We start from the raw sequence: 15187 nt of genomic DNA on the forward strand, positions 1-15187 counted from the left end.
AATTATCGTGGAAATACACAGATTTGTCGGTTTAAGTTAACACTGCATATGTCTAGTACAGGTCTGTGTGAAGATCTTGATTTGAGTTGAGATCCTTGTTACAAATTAGAATCACATCTAAATGCAAGGAGTGGGGAATATCATTTGCTAACAGACAATGATGACTTTAAGAATTTAATGACTTGCTAAAAAAAAAAAAAGAATTTAATGACTTGCTAATTTTTATGGGATTAGTGCTTTTTATTCAGAATACTAATTTAAAATCAAAGTGAGACAACCCTACACCTGTTAGAATTTATTTTAACACATTCTTCCATTTTCAGTTTTTTTCACTTTATCTGTCTCACCACCTGAAAAGTGTGTTACTTATTGAGAAATTCATTCCAAGGTATGCAGTGGGATTTTTCACAGTTGTTATTCGGGAAGTAATAAATATGAGTAAAAGGAAATACTAATATGGTGTTTTAATTGACATTGGTACATGTGAAACTGGTTTTAAGCTTTCTGTGTAAGTGTGTGAGTCCTGTTTTACAAGTCACATTTAGTTCTGTATGGTAGCCAGCGTTTCTTAAAACTCATGTCTTTTTTTTTTTTGATAAAACTCTCACATCCTCCTTTAATATTATTTGAAATTTCAAAGGAAATGACTAAAAATCTATTAAAGCATATGTATTATACTTCAGTAGCAAATTTTTAAAAAAGCAAATCAAAGCAATTATACTTAATATGCTTTTTCAGATCCCACAATCCCTCCCTCCCCCCAGCCTTGCCCCTAAATCTTAGGATTCTGGTATATTCTCCATTCCTTTTTTGAAATGCACTGCCTGGCAAATAATTGTACGATTGAATGAATACTAACTAAAATACAACCTTAAACCTCAAGAAGAATGCTCTTAGTACTTTGTGTATAATATATATCACAGATATCTGATATCTATATAAAGTATACATATTATGAAAAGAATAACAGTTTTAAGTGGCTTTCCATTACCAGTAGGAGCAAGTTCAAGACCATTAGCCTTTCTGTTGGAAGACACTATTGGACCTGACTTAATACTTATGAAATTTATACCAGGGGAGCAGGTATTATATTTCCTTTGTTTATATCAGAGGGGTACAAGGATCAATTAAGAAAAGCTGGGATTTGAACACACAAGTGCTAAGTATTCCCAAATGTTAATGTTAGTCATTTCAGTGGGTGTAGCATTGTCTCACTGTGCTTTGAGTTAGCATTTCTTAGCGACTAATGATATTGAGCATCTTTTCATATGCTCATTTTCCATTTGTATATTTTCTTTGGTGAAAGGTCTTTTCAACTCTTATACCTTCTAGAAAAGATTGGGTTGCTCTTATTTTTTAATTTTAAGAGTCAAACCCAAACCAGGTCTGTTACATGCACTGCATTAGGTTATATATATTTTTTTAATCTTTTAATCTGTACGTTTCTCATTCCTTTATTGTTTTCCTTGCATTAGGAAAACCCAGAACAAGAGAAATTCTGTACGATAAGTGGATTTTTACTAATGATGCTCCCAGGAGATTATTTCATGTTTTTCTGTGTTCCATATTTTTTAAATGTTTATTTTTAAAAATTTTTTGATGTTTATTTTTGAGAGAGAGAGAGAGAGAGAGAGATCACAAGTGGGGGAGGGTCAGAGAGAGAGGGAGACACAGAATCCAAAGCAGGCTCCAGGCTCTGAGCTGTCAACAGAGCCTGATGCAAGGCTCTAGCTCACTAGCTGTGAGATCATGACCTGAGCTGAAGTCGGACTCGCAACCACTGAGCCACCCAGGCGCCCCAGTGCTTATTTATTTTGAAAGAAAGAGCGTGCATGCAAGCCCAAGCAGGAAAGAGAGAGAGAGAGAGAGAGAGAGAGAGAGAATGAATGAGAATGAGAATGAGAATCCCAAGCAGGCTCCATGCTTAGCATGGAGCCCAATGCGGGGCTGAATCCCACGACCTCGAGATGATAACCTGAGCCAATATCAAGAGTCAGATGCTTAACTGTGAGAGCCCCCCAGGCACCCCTCTCATGCCATTTTCTAATAAAAGGAACCAGGACTCCATGGAGAAATGTGTAATTCAAGGACTAGAACAGGAAATATACGTGATGGATCTGGGGCATCTTGCAGTGTCAGAAAGTAAGGTGGTGCTCAACAAATAAACACACACAATGATGCGGATATGACAGGGGGATATAGGAACCACCCAAAAGAGCTCCTAGTGGCCAAAGCTGGAAAAATTTGGGCAATAAAACAGATGCAGTAGTATCAGATTATAACCCAAACTATAAAGTAAATATCCATGTGTCTATACTGATAAAATAACTAAATAAATGGAGAAGAATAGGCAAATCTCCCAAGCAGAGGAGTTATCAATAATTTATGTAGATACCACTTTCTCAGAGGTGGAGCATAATTCACTACTCCTTAAGTGTAGGCTGCCCATGGTCAGTCACTTCCTTCCAAAGAGTACAGTGTGGAAAGGGGGAAGAAAGAGTAACTTGACAGTGAACCAAGTGCTCAACCAGGTGAGCAAAGTTCATGTCAGCATTGATACATCCTATTGAGAGTGTGCACCAATGATGTGATGTGATGGGAAGGGCAACCCTTAACTTCAGCCTAGCATGGGAAGACATCAGACAAATCTCACCTGAGGGATATTCAACAAAATACTTCATGAGCCCTCCTTAAAACTGTCAAGGTCACCAAAAACAAAAGAAGTCAGAAAAACTGTCATAGTCAAAAGGAGCCTAAAGAGACATGGCAATGAAATGCAATATTCTAGATGGGATCCTAGAATAGATAAAGGACACTAGATTAAAACTAAGAAAAGTTGAATAGAATATGGACTTTAATCAGTAGTGATAGGTCCATATTGGTCAGTTAATTGTGACAAATATACTACTGTAAGAGATTAATAATCAGGGACTGGGTGGGGGAGCATGTGGGACCTCTGTACTATCTTTGTGATTATTCTGTAAATCTAAAACTCTTCTAAAATTTAAAGTTTATTTAGAAATCTAAAAAGTTGTTTACACTTTGGCCATAACTCCAAGAGCTAATATTTATATAGTGCATCAGTGTCTTCAGACGCATTTACAATTCCTTTCTTTGAGTTTCTTCCCTAGTTTCTAGTTTAGACAAGGGAATTTTTTTTATGAGCATTAAACTCACATCTAAAAACCACGTAGGACCTAGTACCACTGTTAAAACAGAACTGGGGTGGTAATAAAGATCAGGCAAAGAGTGATGTCTTTGGCACTGAGTTTTTCATCAGTTTATTACTTCCCCACCACATAGGGGATGTGAGCAGTATGTGAGACTTGCCTTATCCTGGGGATCAGCACCATGTCTCTGCCCAGACAGCCCCCTCCCCCGCAATAGCTGAGGAGCCTGAGGGGCAGGGAAGGGAGTCTGCTTTGCTCTCTAGGACTCATGCAGCAGATGGGGGTCGTTCACATGAGTGGAGAGCACTGAGGAGGAGCAGCCTTACAGGAAAACCAGTCCAGAGAACCATTAGGGATGTGCTAAGTTTGTGTTGTCTTTTAGGCATGCAAGTAGGGATCTCAGATAGGATGTGGAGTAAGGTATTGAAGGTAAGAATTTGGAGGTCTTCAGTGTTTGGATCTAAAGATGAGACTAGATCAGTAGGAAGTCAGGGTAGAGAGAAGGGTTGCAGCTGAGCCCTGGCACTTGCCGGCAGAGGTCAGAGGAGCAAGAGCTAGCAGAGGGAAGACTGGAAAGACTAGTGGAAACTACATGTAGTGGATACTGTGAGTACTTTCTCAGCTGTGGCTGCCACAGCTCACAGCTGACACTTGCCCCCCTTCCCCCCCCCCCCCCCCGCCCCCATTACCAGCCAACAGCCAAGGACTGACACCCAGGGGAGCACAGAGTCTGCCTCTTGCCTCAAAGTGGGACCACCTGTGGTGCAGTTCACACCCTAGAGCTCTCCTGGGTCCAGGCGCAGTTGGCCGGTCCCCAGCCAACACCCCTTTCTGCAAGCGCTCAGGAGAAACCACAGTAAGCCATTAAGTAAGTGCACAAGAATCCCTTTCTCAGGCTCTAACTACAGACACCAAATAAGGAGGGTTTTAGAGGAGTGAGGGAAGCACCCTAATAAGTGTTAACTGGCTGTTGTTCCTCCTTTTCCCACCACAACACCTCCCCTTTCCAGACAGTATGGGGCTCCCTCAGTGTGTATGCTCTCCCCACAGCGAGACTGCTTTTCCAGTCCCCTGCCTGCTGTAAAGGATGCTGAGTCTGGGCTGTGTCCGAAAGGAGGAGGCCGCCTCCTCTGCAGAGGCTCAGGAAGTGATGACGGCACAGGGGCTGGAGGAAGAGGCCAGTAGAAGGGTCTGCCTACCAGATGTAGGCTGTGACATTGTCACAGAGGAGGGGACACTGAAGCGTGCATTGATGGAAGTCCTGCAACTTCAAGGCTTAACATGGGAGAGGCCCGCTCTTTGTATGGGGTTCAGCTGTCCAGTTTTACAGCCTCTTTTCAGATCCATCGTAAGCTGTGGCTGCCTCTCTGTAGCCTCAGGGTTGCCTCGCACTGGGGGAGCTCTCCAGGCGGGCAGGCCCTGCAGAATTCACTTTTCAAGCCACAGCAAGTGGCCAAAACGATAAGAAGAGGAAGGCAACAGAATTATGTGAATTTTACCCTGAGTTGGTCAGATCTTTTGGCCAGCCAGGATCAACCGCCTTCCCCATCTGCCCCTTTCTTCTGGGACTGCAGGGTGGGCTTGTCCAGGGCACTCCTGTGCCGTCCCTCTCTCTGCCCTCACAGGCCTTGCATTGGTGGTGTTGCAGATGCCTAGTAATGGCTCCTGGATCCATAAGATTTTCATTTCTTCTTGGAGGAAATCATGGAGGCAGGTATAGTTGGTGGAGGCAGGCCATGGGCCCAAGTCCTCATTTGCCCTAAGCACAGTGGAGGAGAGCAGAGAGATTGAAAAAAACTAAGAAGTTCCAAGCTGGAGAGAGCTATAAAAGTCTGTGGAGATAAATAAAAATCAGAAACAAGATAAATAATTTTACACCTGTTAGATTGGAAAAAATTTAGGAATTTGACGCTATCGAGTATAGTTAGGATATAAGGCAAAGGTAAAGTGCTGACAGGATGTAAACTGTTCTGCTGTTGTTGGAAACTAACCTGGTGAGGTCTGTAAAGGCAGAGCCCGCTCATGCCTGTAATCCAGTTACCCTGAGCTGCCCTTGTGCGCAGGAGGCTTGCAGCAGAATGCCCGTAAGCAGCATTCTAGGTAAAGGCAGGAAGGAAACAGGAAGGCACCCTGTTTATCAGCAAGGGAACCAGTAAATAAATTGTGGTGTCTGAATACAGGGGCTACCATGCAGCAGGTAAAATGAATGAGTTAGAGCTGTCCACAGGGGTGAACTTCACTATGTGACACAGAGTTGAAGAACACGGTTTTTTAAAGCTTAAAAACATGCAGAAATGTTTGTTTATAAGCTGGAATATGGGTACATGGAAGGTTATTATCCCAGTTGCCCTTCTTTGGTGTATGTTAACATTTTTCTGTAATATTTAAAATGTAAAAAGGAACAAAATAATAAAGTGAGGATACATACATATAATATATAGGTATAAAAATGCATGTTAATTGAAAACATGAACTACCCAAGAAAGGGGTTTTTTTTTCTTAGAAGAGGGAGGGCTGAGATGTGGGAGGAATACACAGAGGCTCTCAAGTAGTCCTACTGGTATCTTCCTAAGCCGAATGGGGAGAATACTTTGAGGGGAATTTTTTTAAAAACTTGTACATAGGTCATAAATATTGCCCAGACCTTTTTTATTTTTTAAGTTTAAAAAAAAGTCTAGGGAGATTTGTACCTTCTTTTAGCTTTCCTTTTTTCTTTTTTCTTTTCTTTTGCCCCCCAGCTCTACCTTTTTAATCTGTAAAATGAGTAGTTTATAGTAATGGTAATATCTCCTTCTGAGATACTTAAAAGAGAAAGTAAGATAATGTATGTGAAAAGGATGCAAACTATTGATGATGATGATGATGATTATTATTATTATTGCTAAAAGAAGTTGTTAAAATTTCCTATCAAGGGAATATGAGAAGCTGGAATATGTTCATTGTGGGAAAATCAGAATATGTAGAAAAATTCTAACAAAAATTGTAATCCATCAACACTAATGCTTTAGTTTATTTTTTAGTATGATTCTTTTTGTAGCAGAACTAGAACTTGTTGATAAAAGTTATTTCTCATAACATTTCTGCATCACAGAGGAATGATGGCAAGAATGCATGCTTATTTTTTTTTAATTAATTAATTTATTTATTTTGAGTGACAGCACGTGTGTGCACGGGGTAGGGGCAGAGACGGAGAGGGAGAGAGAGAATCCCAGGCAGGCTCCACGCTGTCAGCCCAGAGCCCAGTGTGGGGCTCAATCTCATGAACCATGAAATCATGGCTTGAGCTGAAATCAAGAGTGGTGTGTTTAACCAACTGAACCACCCAAGTGCCCCAAGAATGCATGCTTATTAAGAAAGAAAAAGTGAGGTGCCTTGTCCAAGCATTGCATCAGGTGCTCCTTGAGGACAGGGCGTCTCTTCTGTCTGGGTGTGGCCCTGTTATCAGTACCCAGGTGGTGTTGAGTGATCAATGTTCACGGGCCAGTCTGGTTGACCTTGGTAATGGAGACAAGTGCCTGGAATAGGCAGGGAGACTAGGGCTCTGGCCTGAATGCTGACCCACCTTGCACCTGCTGTGTGACCACAGGCAACCCACTTTGCTGCATTAACCTCCCTTTCCTCATCTATGAAACTGAATGGTTGTGTTAGCTCTAAATTGGCTAAAGCCAATAACTACTGTCTACACTAAGAATATTTATGTGAGAGTAAGTGGGAAATGACGCTGGAAAAAACATGCTAGTTCACCATGGTAAGGGCTTTGAAACCTCAGTCAGTAGTGTTTCCAGTAAAATTTCTACTCAGAAAGTGGCAACTGAGATGGGATGGAACAGGATGGAAGTTAGAGTCATTGAGAGTATTATTTCCACTGGATTTTGAGGTGTGTATCGATCAGTGTCTGGAAGTGGTCAGGTGATGAAGGTGCTAAGTGTCGGGTTTCCTACAAACTGTATTTTTAGCGTGGCTGTTCAAAGCATTTTATATATCGCTTTTGTGGAAGACTTGCTGCTACTTAGCAGATGAGAAGGCTGGGCATGGTTATTTTGCATTTACATCAGGAGACTTGGTAGAGTCCTTTTTTCAAACATTAGCCCTGCTTGATTATATAAACTCTATCCAATTAGAAGATGTATTATTTTCCAACAAGAAGATTTGGAAAACATCAAGAAGAAATGTGTAGTTCTGAGTTTCCTGCAAAGTGTCCTGGAGAAGCTGGGACTGAGAAGGTCATCCCCCAACACATTCTGGTTCAGAACCATTTAGAGGCACTGTGGTCCCTGAATTCCAGGGTTCTGACCTCAGACCTGTGTTCTCTGAATTCCTTTATTGTCTCTAGTTCATTTCCATCTTGGAATTCTTTTTTTAAAAAATTTTTTTTTCAACGTTTATTTATTTTGGGGACAGAGAGAGACAGAGCATGAACGGGGGAGGGGCAGAGAGAGAGGGAGACACAGAATTGGAAACAGGCTCCAGGCTCTGAGCCATCAGCCCAGAGCCTGACGCGGGGCTCGGACTCACGGACCGCGAGATCGTGACCTGGCTGAAGTCGGACGCTTAACCGACTGCGCCACCCAGGCGCCCCCATCTTGGAATTCTTAATCAACAACTTGAGCTGAATGAATGAATGAGGACTGGATTTATGAACATTTAAGTGAGATAAATACGATTATGTGGGAAAAAAGCTGAAGTTTTTTCCAAATATGGTCAGTGGACTTAACAAGAGAAACTTCTCAAACTCAATAAGGAAAAAAGACAACCCAATTAAAAAGGGGCAAAGGATTCGAATAGAAATTTACATAAATGTCCAATAAGCACTCGAAAAGATGTTCAACATCTTTAGCCATTAGAAAAATGCAAATCACAATCACTTCACATCCATTAGAATGGCATACTAAAAAAGATGTGATAGCAGGTATTGGAAAGAATGTGGAGAAACTGGAAACTTCTCCACCCAGTGGTGCTGGGAATGTAAGTTGGTGTGGCCATTTTGGAAAATAGTTCCTCAAGAAGGTAAACATAGAATTATCATTTGACCCAGCAACTCCACTCCCAGACATATACCCAAGAAAAGGAAAACATGCTCATACAAAGATTTGTACAGAAACGTTCATAGAAATATTATTCATAATAGCCAAACAGTGGAAACAACCCAGATGTTTATCAGCTGGATGGATGGACACAGTGTGATATATCCACACAGTGGAATATTATTTGGACGTGTAGAGGAAATAAGTATTGATATGCACTTACAACATGGAAAAATCTTGAAAACATTATGCTGAGTGAAAGAAGTCAGACTCAGAAGGCCACGTATTATATGATTCCATTTATATGAAATGTCCAGAATAGGCAAATCAGTAAAGGCAAAAGGAAATTAGTGATTGCCTAGGACTGGAGGGGAGTTTTGGGGGTTGATGAAGATGTTCTAAAATTTATTGTGATGGTTGCACAGCTCTGTAGCTACACTAAAACCACTGAATTGTACATTTTAAATGGGTGAATTGTATGGTATGTGAATTTTGTCACAATAAAACTGTTACCTGAAAAAAAAAAATCTCATTTGAAACTGATCTTAACATCTTATTGTTGAGAGAGAATATTCTAAAATTCTACAGAAATACAGCTAATGATCATTCAGGAATAGTTCAGTTTAGAAAGATTTGTGGAATGCCACTGTGTGCGTGGCACAGGCTTGATGAGGAGCTCAGCCGGTGAGGAACTGAGATGTTTGAGGGAGCGAGTGTAGGCAGGCATGAACAGTGTAGAAGGTCCTGCATTAGTGGCAAGAGGGAGTGGTTGGAATGTCAGGGAAGGAATTACCACCAGTGTCAAGGGGCTGAAGCGTATTTTAGGCCAAAGGTGCCAGGAAGTGTGTGATGCTGTTGATTTTTTAGGTACAGAATTGGGTGGGGAGTGCAAGTGGCAGGAGGTGGGCCTGGAAAGAGGGACTGACTTTCCGACTGTTTATTTTCTATCAAAGAGGAAACTACATGTCGGTACTATGCTGAACCAGTCTCTGTATTTTGGAAGTTTTAGCTCATCCTTGAATAACGTGGAGCTCTCACTGATTGAGTGTTGGCTGTGTGCCTGGCACCGTGCTAAGGTCCTTTTTCCACTACTCCTCACACACTTCAGAAGGATGTGCTGCTGTTACCCCAAGCGCACAAGAGGACCCCCCTTCCCCGCCCCTGTCCAGTGGGTCAGCAAGTTGCCGTGGTGAGTGGCAGGGCCGGGACTCCGGTCCTGAGCCTGCACTCCTGCCACAGCACTTCAAGGACCTCTGTGCTGGTGGGCGTCAGTCTGGAAAGCTGCTGTGCTTCTATTTCAAGATGCTTTTGGCTCTTTCTCAGAGTGACGAAATGTAACTGAAATTCGTAGCATTTCTTAAACTCATTTTGTTGTACTAAATGTGTCTAAACTTAAACTGGCACAATTAAACTTATTGCTCTTTCACTTACTGACAGAATTTTTTTAAAACCTGTATGGTAATAATCATAGGGGTTTATTGAGCTATTTGTATTTAGCATTCATTCCAATTACATTCTTTTTAGGTTGAGAGAAGTATTACTGAACTTTGGTGATACTGGTCGTTTGCTGAGGTGGTTTCCTACATATTTCTATAAAATATAATTTTATTTGTATCTCCCAACACCATTTATTTTTTTAATTAAAAAAAATTTTTTTTTTAACATTTTATTTATTTTTGAGACAGAGAGAGAGCATGAACAGGGGAGGGTCAGAGAAAGAGGGAGACACAGAATCCGAAACAGGCTCCAGGCTCTGAGCTGTCAGCACAGAGCCCGAAGTGGGGCTCGAACTCACGGACCACGAGATCATGACCTGAGCCGAAGCCGGACGCTCAACCGACTGAGCCACCCAGGCGCCCCCTCCCAACACCATTTAAAGGGTTTCTGTCTGAAAAGATGAACGTCCTTGAGATGGGTTAACTGACATTTGTTTGTTCTCCCTAAAAATAGACAGGGTGTAGGAAATGAAGTGACTTATTTAGAGCACTAGATTATATCCCAAATAGACTTTCAGCAGACCCGCCCTATATTTTAAATGTACATGTGTCTACTTTTAATAGTCCTCAATAAATGTCTATTAGCAATAACTATAAAATGATAAAGTATTCATCTAACATTGGAGAGAGTGACAGGCTGGCATTTTTTTGAGTAATTAAAGACCTGCATCAATACTTAGCTTATCTTTGGACTTTTTAGTAGAACACAGCACCCTGATAGCCCAAGTTCTTTTGTGCGCAGACTAAACAGGAGCCCTGTTTCCTTTGAACAGGAAGGGGAGCTCTGCCTTAGAGTGCCTGGTAGGAGGCGGAGCACCCTGCCACATGATGTGGGCATATGGGCGATGGGCTCCCCATTGGTAGTTTCTCGGCGCTCTGGGATGTCCTGACATTGCCAGCTGGATTGGAGGGATTTGGAGAACAGGAAATAAGCTGCTGGGAGATAAGGCGGGCAGCTATGAATTGTAGATGAGAGAGGAAATGAGAATTCTAATCCACGGAAACAACATTAACAGTTTGACTTTATTTTTAAATGAAGAATCATTGGAAAGATTTCTTTCTCTAAATTAGGGCAGCTACCTGCCTATTCCGTTACACTGGTTAGAACTCACAGCAAAGGTGTGGGAATGGGACTACATTTCTGTTTACTGCTGCATCTGCGCTGATCAAGAATTACAAAAACATGAAGCCTGTGAGCCTTTTGTTTATTCAACAACTACTGCGTTGTCAGAAGACCAAGAAATCTTTAGAGTGAAAAATAACTTTTTTGCCTTTGCTCTTTTGTGTCTGTTTCATGCTATGAGTCTGCGGGCTCTTTTCGTGAAGAAGAGGGTTTTTATTATTGAGGTTAACTTAATATGCAACCATGCCTGGCAATGGATGTTAAAGGAAGAAAGGCAGAAGTACAGAAAATGTTATTAAGCTTTATTTTCTAAAATACGACACCTTGTCAAATGTTATTTACAGGGAAGATCATAGCAGATGAATGGTCTCTGTGTTAACTTAAGGAAATCATTTAAAAACTGGTCAGTTGTGAATATCATGTATTTAGTTGTCATATTCCATCCCGTGGTGGCCATTCTGAAGTACATCAGTGATTGTGGACTTGAATGATGAATGTGTGTCTTATAAAGGGACCAAAATGTAGCTGCATGCACGTTAGTGGATTGCAGTGCTTGGGCCAAATCACTGGATCTGAAAGAGGTTTATGAAGTTGGCCTTTATTGACTAGAAATTCTAAATTTTATGACACATTAAAAGACTTCGGTTGTTGATGGTACTGGTTTTTTTTAATTAGATCAGTATTTTTTTTTAATCTTCTTTGATATTTATTTTTTATTTTTTATTTTTTTATTCTGAAGTTAGTTAACATACAGTACAGTCTTGGCTTCAGGAGTAGAACCCAGTGATTCATCTGTTATATATGAGCACCCAGTGCTCATCCTAAAGAGTGCCCTCCTTAATGCCCGTGACCCATTTAACACCCCCTCCACTCCCATGAACCCTCTGTTTGTTCTCTGTATTGAAGACTTCACTCATACGTGGAATTTGAGAAACTTAACAGATGAACATAGGGGAAGGGAAGGAAACATAAGGTAAAAACAGAGAGGGAGGCAAACCGTAAGAGACTCTTACATAGGGAGTTTTTAAAACTGGACTTAAAAAAATGAATCTGGGTTTGTTTCCCCCCTCCACCTGTGTTGAGTTCCCCTCCTGTGTATGTTCACGACTCTCTAAGTGCACATAGAGCAGCGCTGTGCTCTGTTTAGTGAACTGAACTCCACGGGCACAAAGATGTCTTAATCTCCATCCTCAGCACCTGCAGTTCATAGTAAGCAGGCAGGCAGAGTTGGCTGTTGTTAAAATGCCTTTGGGCATTGAAAAGAACCTTCTGGACATAGTTTTCAATAACCTTTTTATAGTTCAAAGATATGGATCATAACTTCTAATTACATAGTACTCTTTGGCACAATACACTCAGAATTACTGTAGTGTGTCAGTATTCAAAGGTGAGCCTGCCCCTGTCCCCCTTCCGCGGGCGCACAGCTCAGTGGGGAGCCGTGCACGTGGACCGGTAGTTATGGTGGATGGTGCACGTGCTGCACTTGCAGAGTGTGAGCAGAGTGGGGCAGCCGGTCCAGCAAAGAGAAAGCAGGACGGCGTGCCGTGGGCGTGGGTGGCGTCAGCATCCGTGAAAGCAGACTCTGGCATGGGAACCATCAACGAGGTAAGATCTGCCGGGTGATTGCCAGGCTTCCAAGGAGTGCAGTCTCACAGCTGTCTTTAATTTTTTGCAGTTTTAAAAGAGAGCTACAGTGTCTTTACATTTTAGGTGGGCAGTAATTTCTTCTTGGATTTTATTATGCGTCTCACAACAAGTGCTGATGCCACCAACTGTGGCAGACCAGGGCTGGGGGGCCCTCCAACTCTCTGATACCTGAAAACCAAATTAAAGACTTAAAATCAGGCGTGCCCTTGGCACAGGTTTGAGAAGGGACAGGACTTTGGTGTTAGCCTGTGGTTTGGACACAGGTGGGTGTGAGAAGGGGTCTGGACATTGCAGAGGTCCTTGACAGTCTGTCCTTGGCCTTGCTTGCTATTTTTTTTATTTTATTACTGTTTTCTAAATGTTTATTTATTTTGAGAGAGAGCACGAGCGGGGAAGGGGCAGAGAGAGAATCCCAAGCAGGCTGTGTGCTGACAGCGCAGCTCGATCCCACAAACCATGAGATCATGACCTGAGCTGAAATCAAGAGCCAGACACTTAACTGACTGAGCCACCCAGGCGCACCCCCCCACACACACACCTTGCTTGCTATTTTAGAATTTGGAGAATTCGTTTACTGGGTGTGAAGTCCTGGGGGGAGACAGGGGATTCAGATCTTTCTTATGAACAGCAGCTGCGCGTTGGGTGGTTAATGACAGTGCTCATTTGACTGTCACAGATCCATGTATGTCTGTGCATCCGTGGATGTGCTGACCCCCCAGATGGATTTTTAGCTTCCTGAGCATGGGGTCCGGTCTTCTCCATCTTGGCATTGATCATATAGTGTCACACAGCCTGAACCTAATAAGTACCAACCACATGTCTGACCGATGGAATGAATTCCTCACGATCACCAGCATGGACCAGTCAGGCGACACTCAGAGTTTACCACAGTGAAGGCAGGGTATTGGTTTTGTGGTTCATGGGCACCCAGGACCGCTTCATAGGCCTGTGTCCTTACAGGTTTTATTGGGCTCTTTGGGTCCTGTCCTCAGTCTCCTTGGGCATTTACCTAATCCCACAGACCACCTCCCAGAGGGTCCACCTTTTGGGTGAGGGAGTGAGTCCAGAAAGATGGGTGATTTGTCCAGGTTCAGAATTTTTAAATTAAAAAATTAATTTGTCATACTCACAAATGTTGAGGCTTGTAATTTCATATTTCCTTTCTGATAAAGTACTAAGTAGCTTAGACATTTCAATGATTTTTTCTAAATTATTTAGATACTGAACTATTCTTGTACTTGTGAGAGGCAGGACTGAGTCCCAATGGGCTCTGGATCCTCTGCTTTTCTAGCAACGGGCATTTTTGTGTCACGGTTTGTGTTATGGTTTGCTCAGGGCTATTTTTCAGGAAGCCTTGTCATGGGAGCCCCATTCCCTGAGTCTCTGCCACCTGTGGGCCATGCCCTGTCCCCTCTCCTAATGCCCACACCTGCCCTCAGCCATTCATTCCCCTTGACTGTGCCTCCTCTTTAGTTCTGAAATCTCATCTCTTTGGAGACGTACTCCTGGCCCTCTGCTTTAATCCCTGTGGTAAATATCTTCTTGGCTGTTTTCTAGGTTGTGCTGGTGAGGTGGAATGAGCCGTACCAGAAGCTGGCCACGTGTGACGCAGATGGAGGGATATTTGTGTGGATTCAGTACGAAGGGAGGTGGTCCGTGGAACTGGTCAACGACCGAGGGGCTCAGGTGAGTGGGCAGAGCCGCTCCCAGTGAGACATTGCTGGAAACAGAACACAGAGATGGAAACTCTTTCCAGAAACCGGTAGAGTAAAAATAAATGAAATAGAATCCTGCTTTCCGTTCCCCCGAGTATATCGCTTGATGAAAAGGGAAAGCTCTTACTTCTTTATTCAACTATTCTGCTGTTGTGAAAACTCTCCAAGTTTTAAGCTTTAATTAAATCTGTGAAATCATTTTTTTACCATGCGTTGTTGTGATTACATGTTAAATTTGGATCCTCTGAAGTGCTTACGGCATATCACTTTTGTGCTCCCTTTGAAAGGTACTTGCTGTGTGTTGTAATCTTCATAGTTCTCTCCAAGGGAGCTCTTGTGAGCCATTCTCACAACCTGCTTGTCAAGCTGAGTTTTTAACACTCTCTCCTGTCAGGTTTCAATTAGCGTGGCCACCTGTTGTCACCCCTCAGCTCTTCCTTTCTCATACAAATTTGTCTCTGCTCTGAGGAAAACAGGTGCTCCAGGGACTCCCTGCCGAGCTGTGCTATTTTTAAACCTCCATAGATTCTTCTGGCTTATGGTACAGATCTGGCTCTCCCACCTCCCCCCTGTGATGATGGGCCACATGGAGCTCCTCTTCTCGGTTGCTTAAGGACACAAGTCCCATCCCTGGGATTTGACCGGAAATTGTGGCTTTGGAACCAAGTCCTCAGGGGACCTTTCTCCATGAGGGCTTTCTCAGACTGTTTTACCACTCCAGGGATGGTTTCCCTGTGACTGCCTTTCTATACATTGCTCAGGAAGTGGATTCTCACCCTCTTTTCCCCCATCTATCGCTTAAATAAGCTGTGAGACCCCCAAGTTTGAAAGATACACCAGTGAAGTGAAATGACAGAAAATTGCAAGGAACAAAGATACTATTAGCGGTTGCTGTTACAGCTAAGGGTCTTTGTAAGTTGTCATCACAGAAGACAAATCTACCACTAGGTAAAAAAGAACATTCTTTTTTTGTGTGAGTTTATTTATTTGGTAGAGTAAATGTAATAATTTT

General features: G+C 42.5%; 1 protein-coding gene across 3 annotated transcripts in view; it reads left to right on the forward strand.

Moving 5' to 3' along the window:
• The window catches only part of TULP4 (TUB like protein 4), a 242427-nt gene that overhangs the window by 145648 nt on the left and 81592 nt on the right, over positions 1-15187 (forward strand). For all 3 annotated transcript variants that reach the window (XM_043593124.1, XM_043593125.1, XM_043593126.1), the window contains one exon: positions 14018-14146. In XM_043593124.1, the coding sequence (XP_043449059.1) occupies positions 14018-14146 (129 nt within the window). The remainder of the gene's footprint in view (positions 1-14017; positions 14147-15187) is intronic.

The sequence above is a fragment of the Prionailurus bengalensis genome, chromosome B2 (assembly GCF_016509475.1).
Source record: "Prionailurus bengalensis isolate Pbe53 chromosome B2, Fcat_Pben_1.1_paternal_pri, whole genome shotgun sequence".
NCBI classification, from domain to species: Eukaryota; Metazoa; Chordata; class Mammalia; order Carnivora; family Felidae; genus Prionailurus; species Prionailurus bengalensis.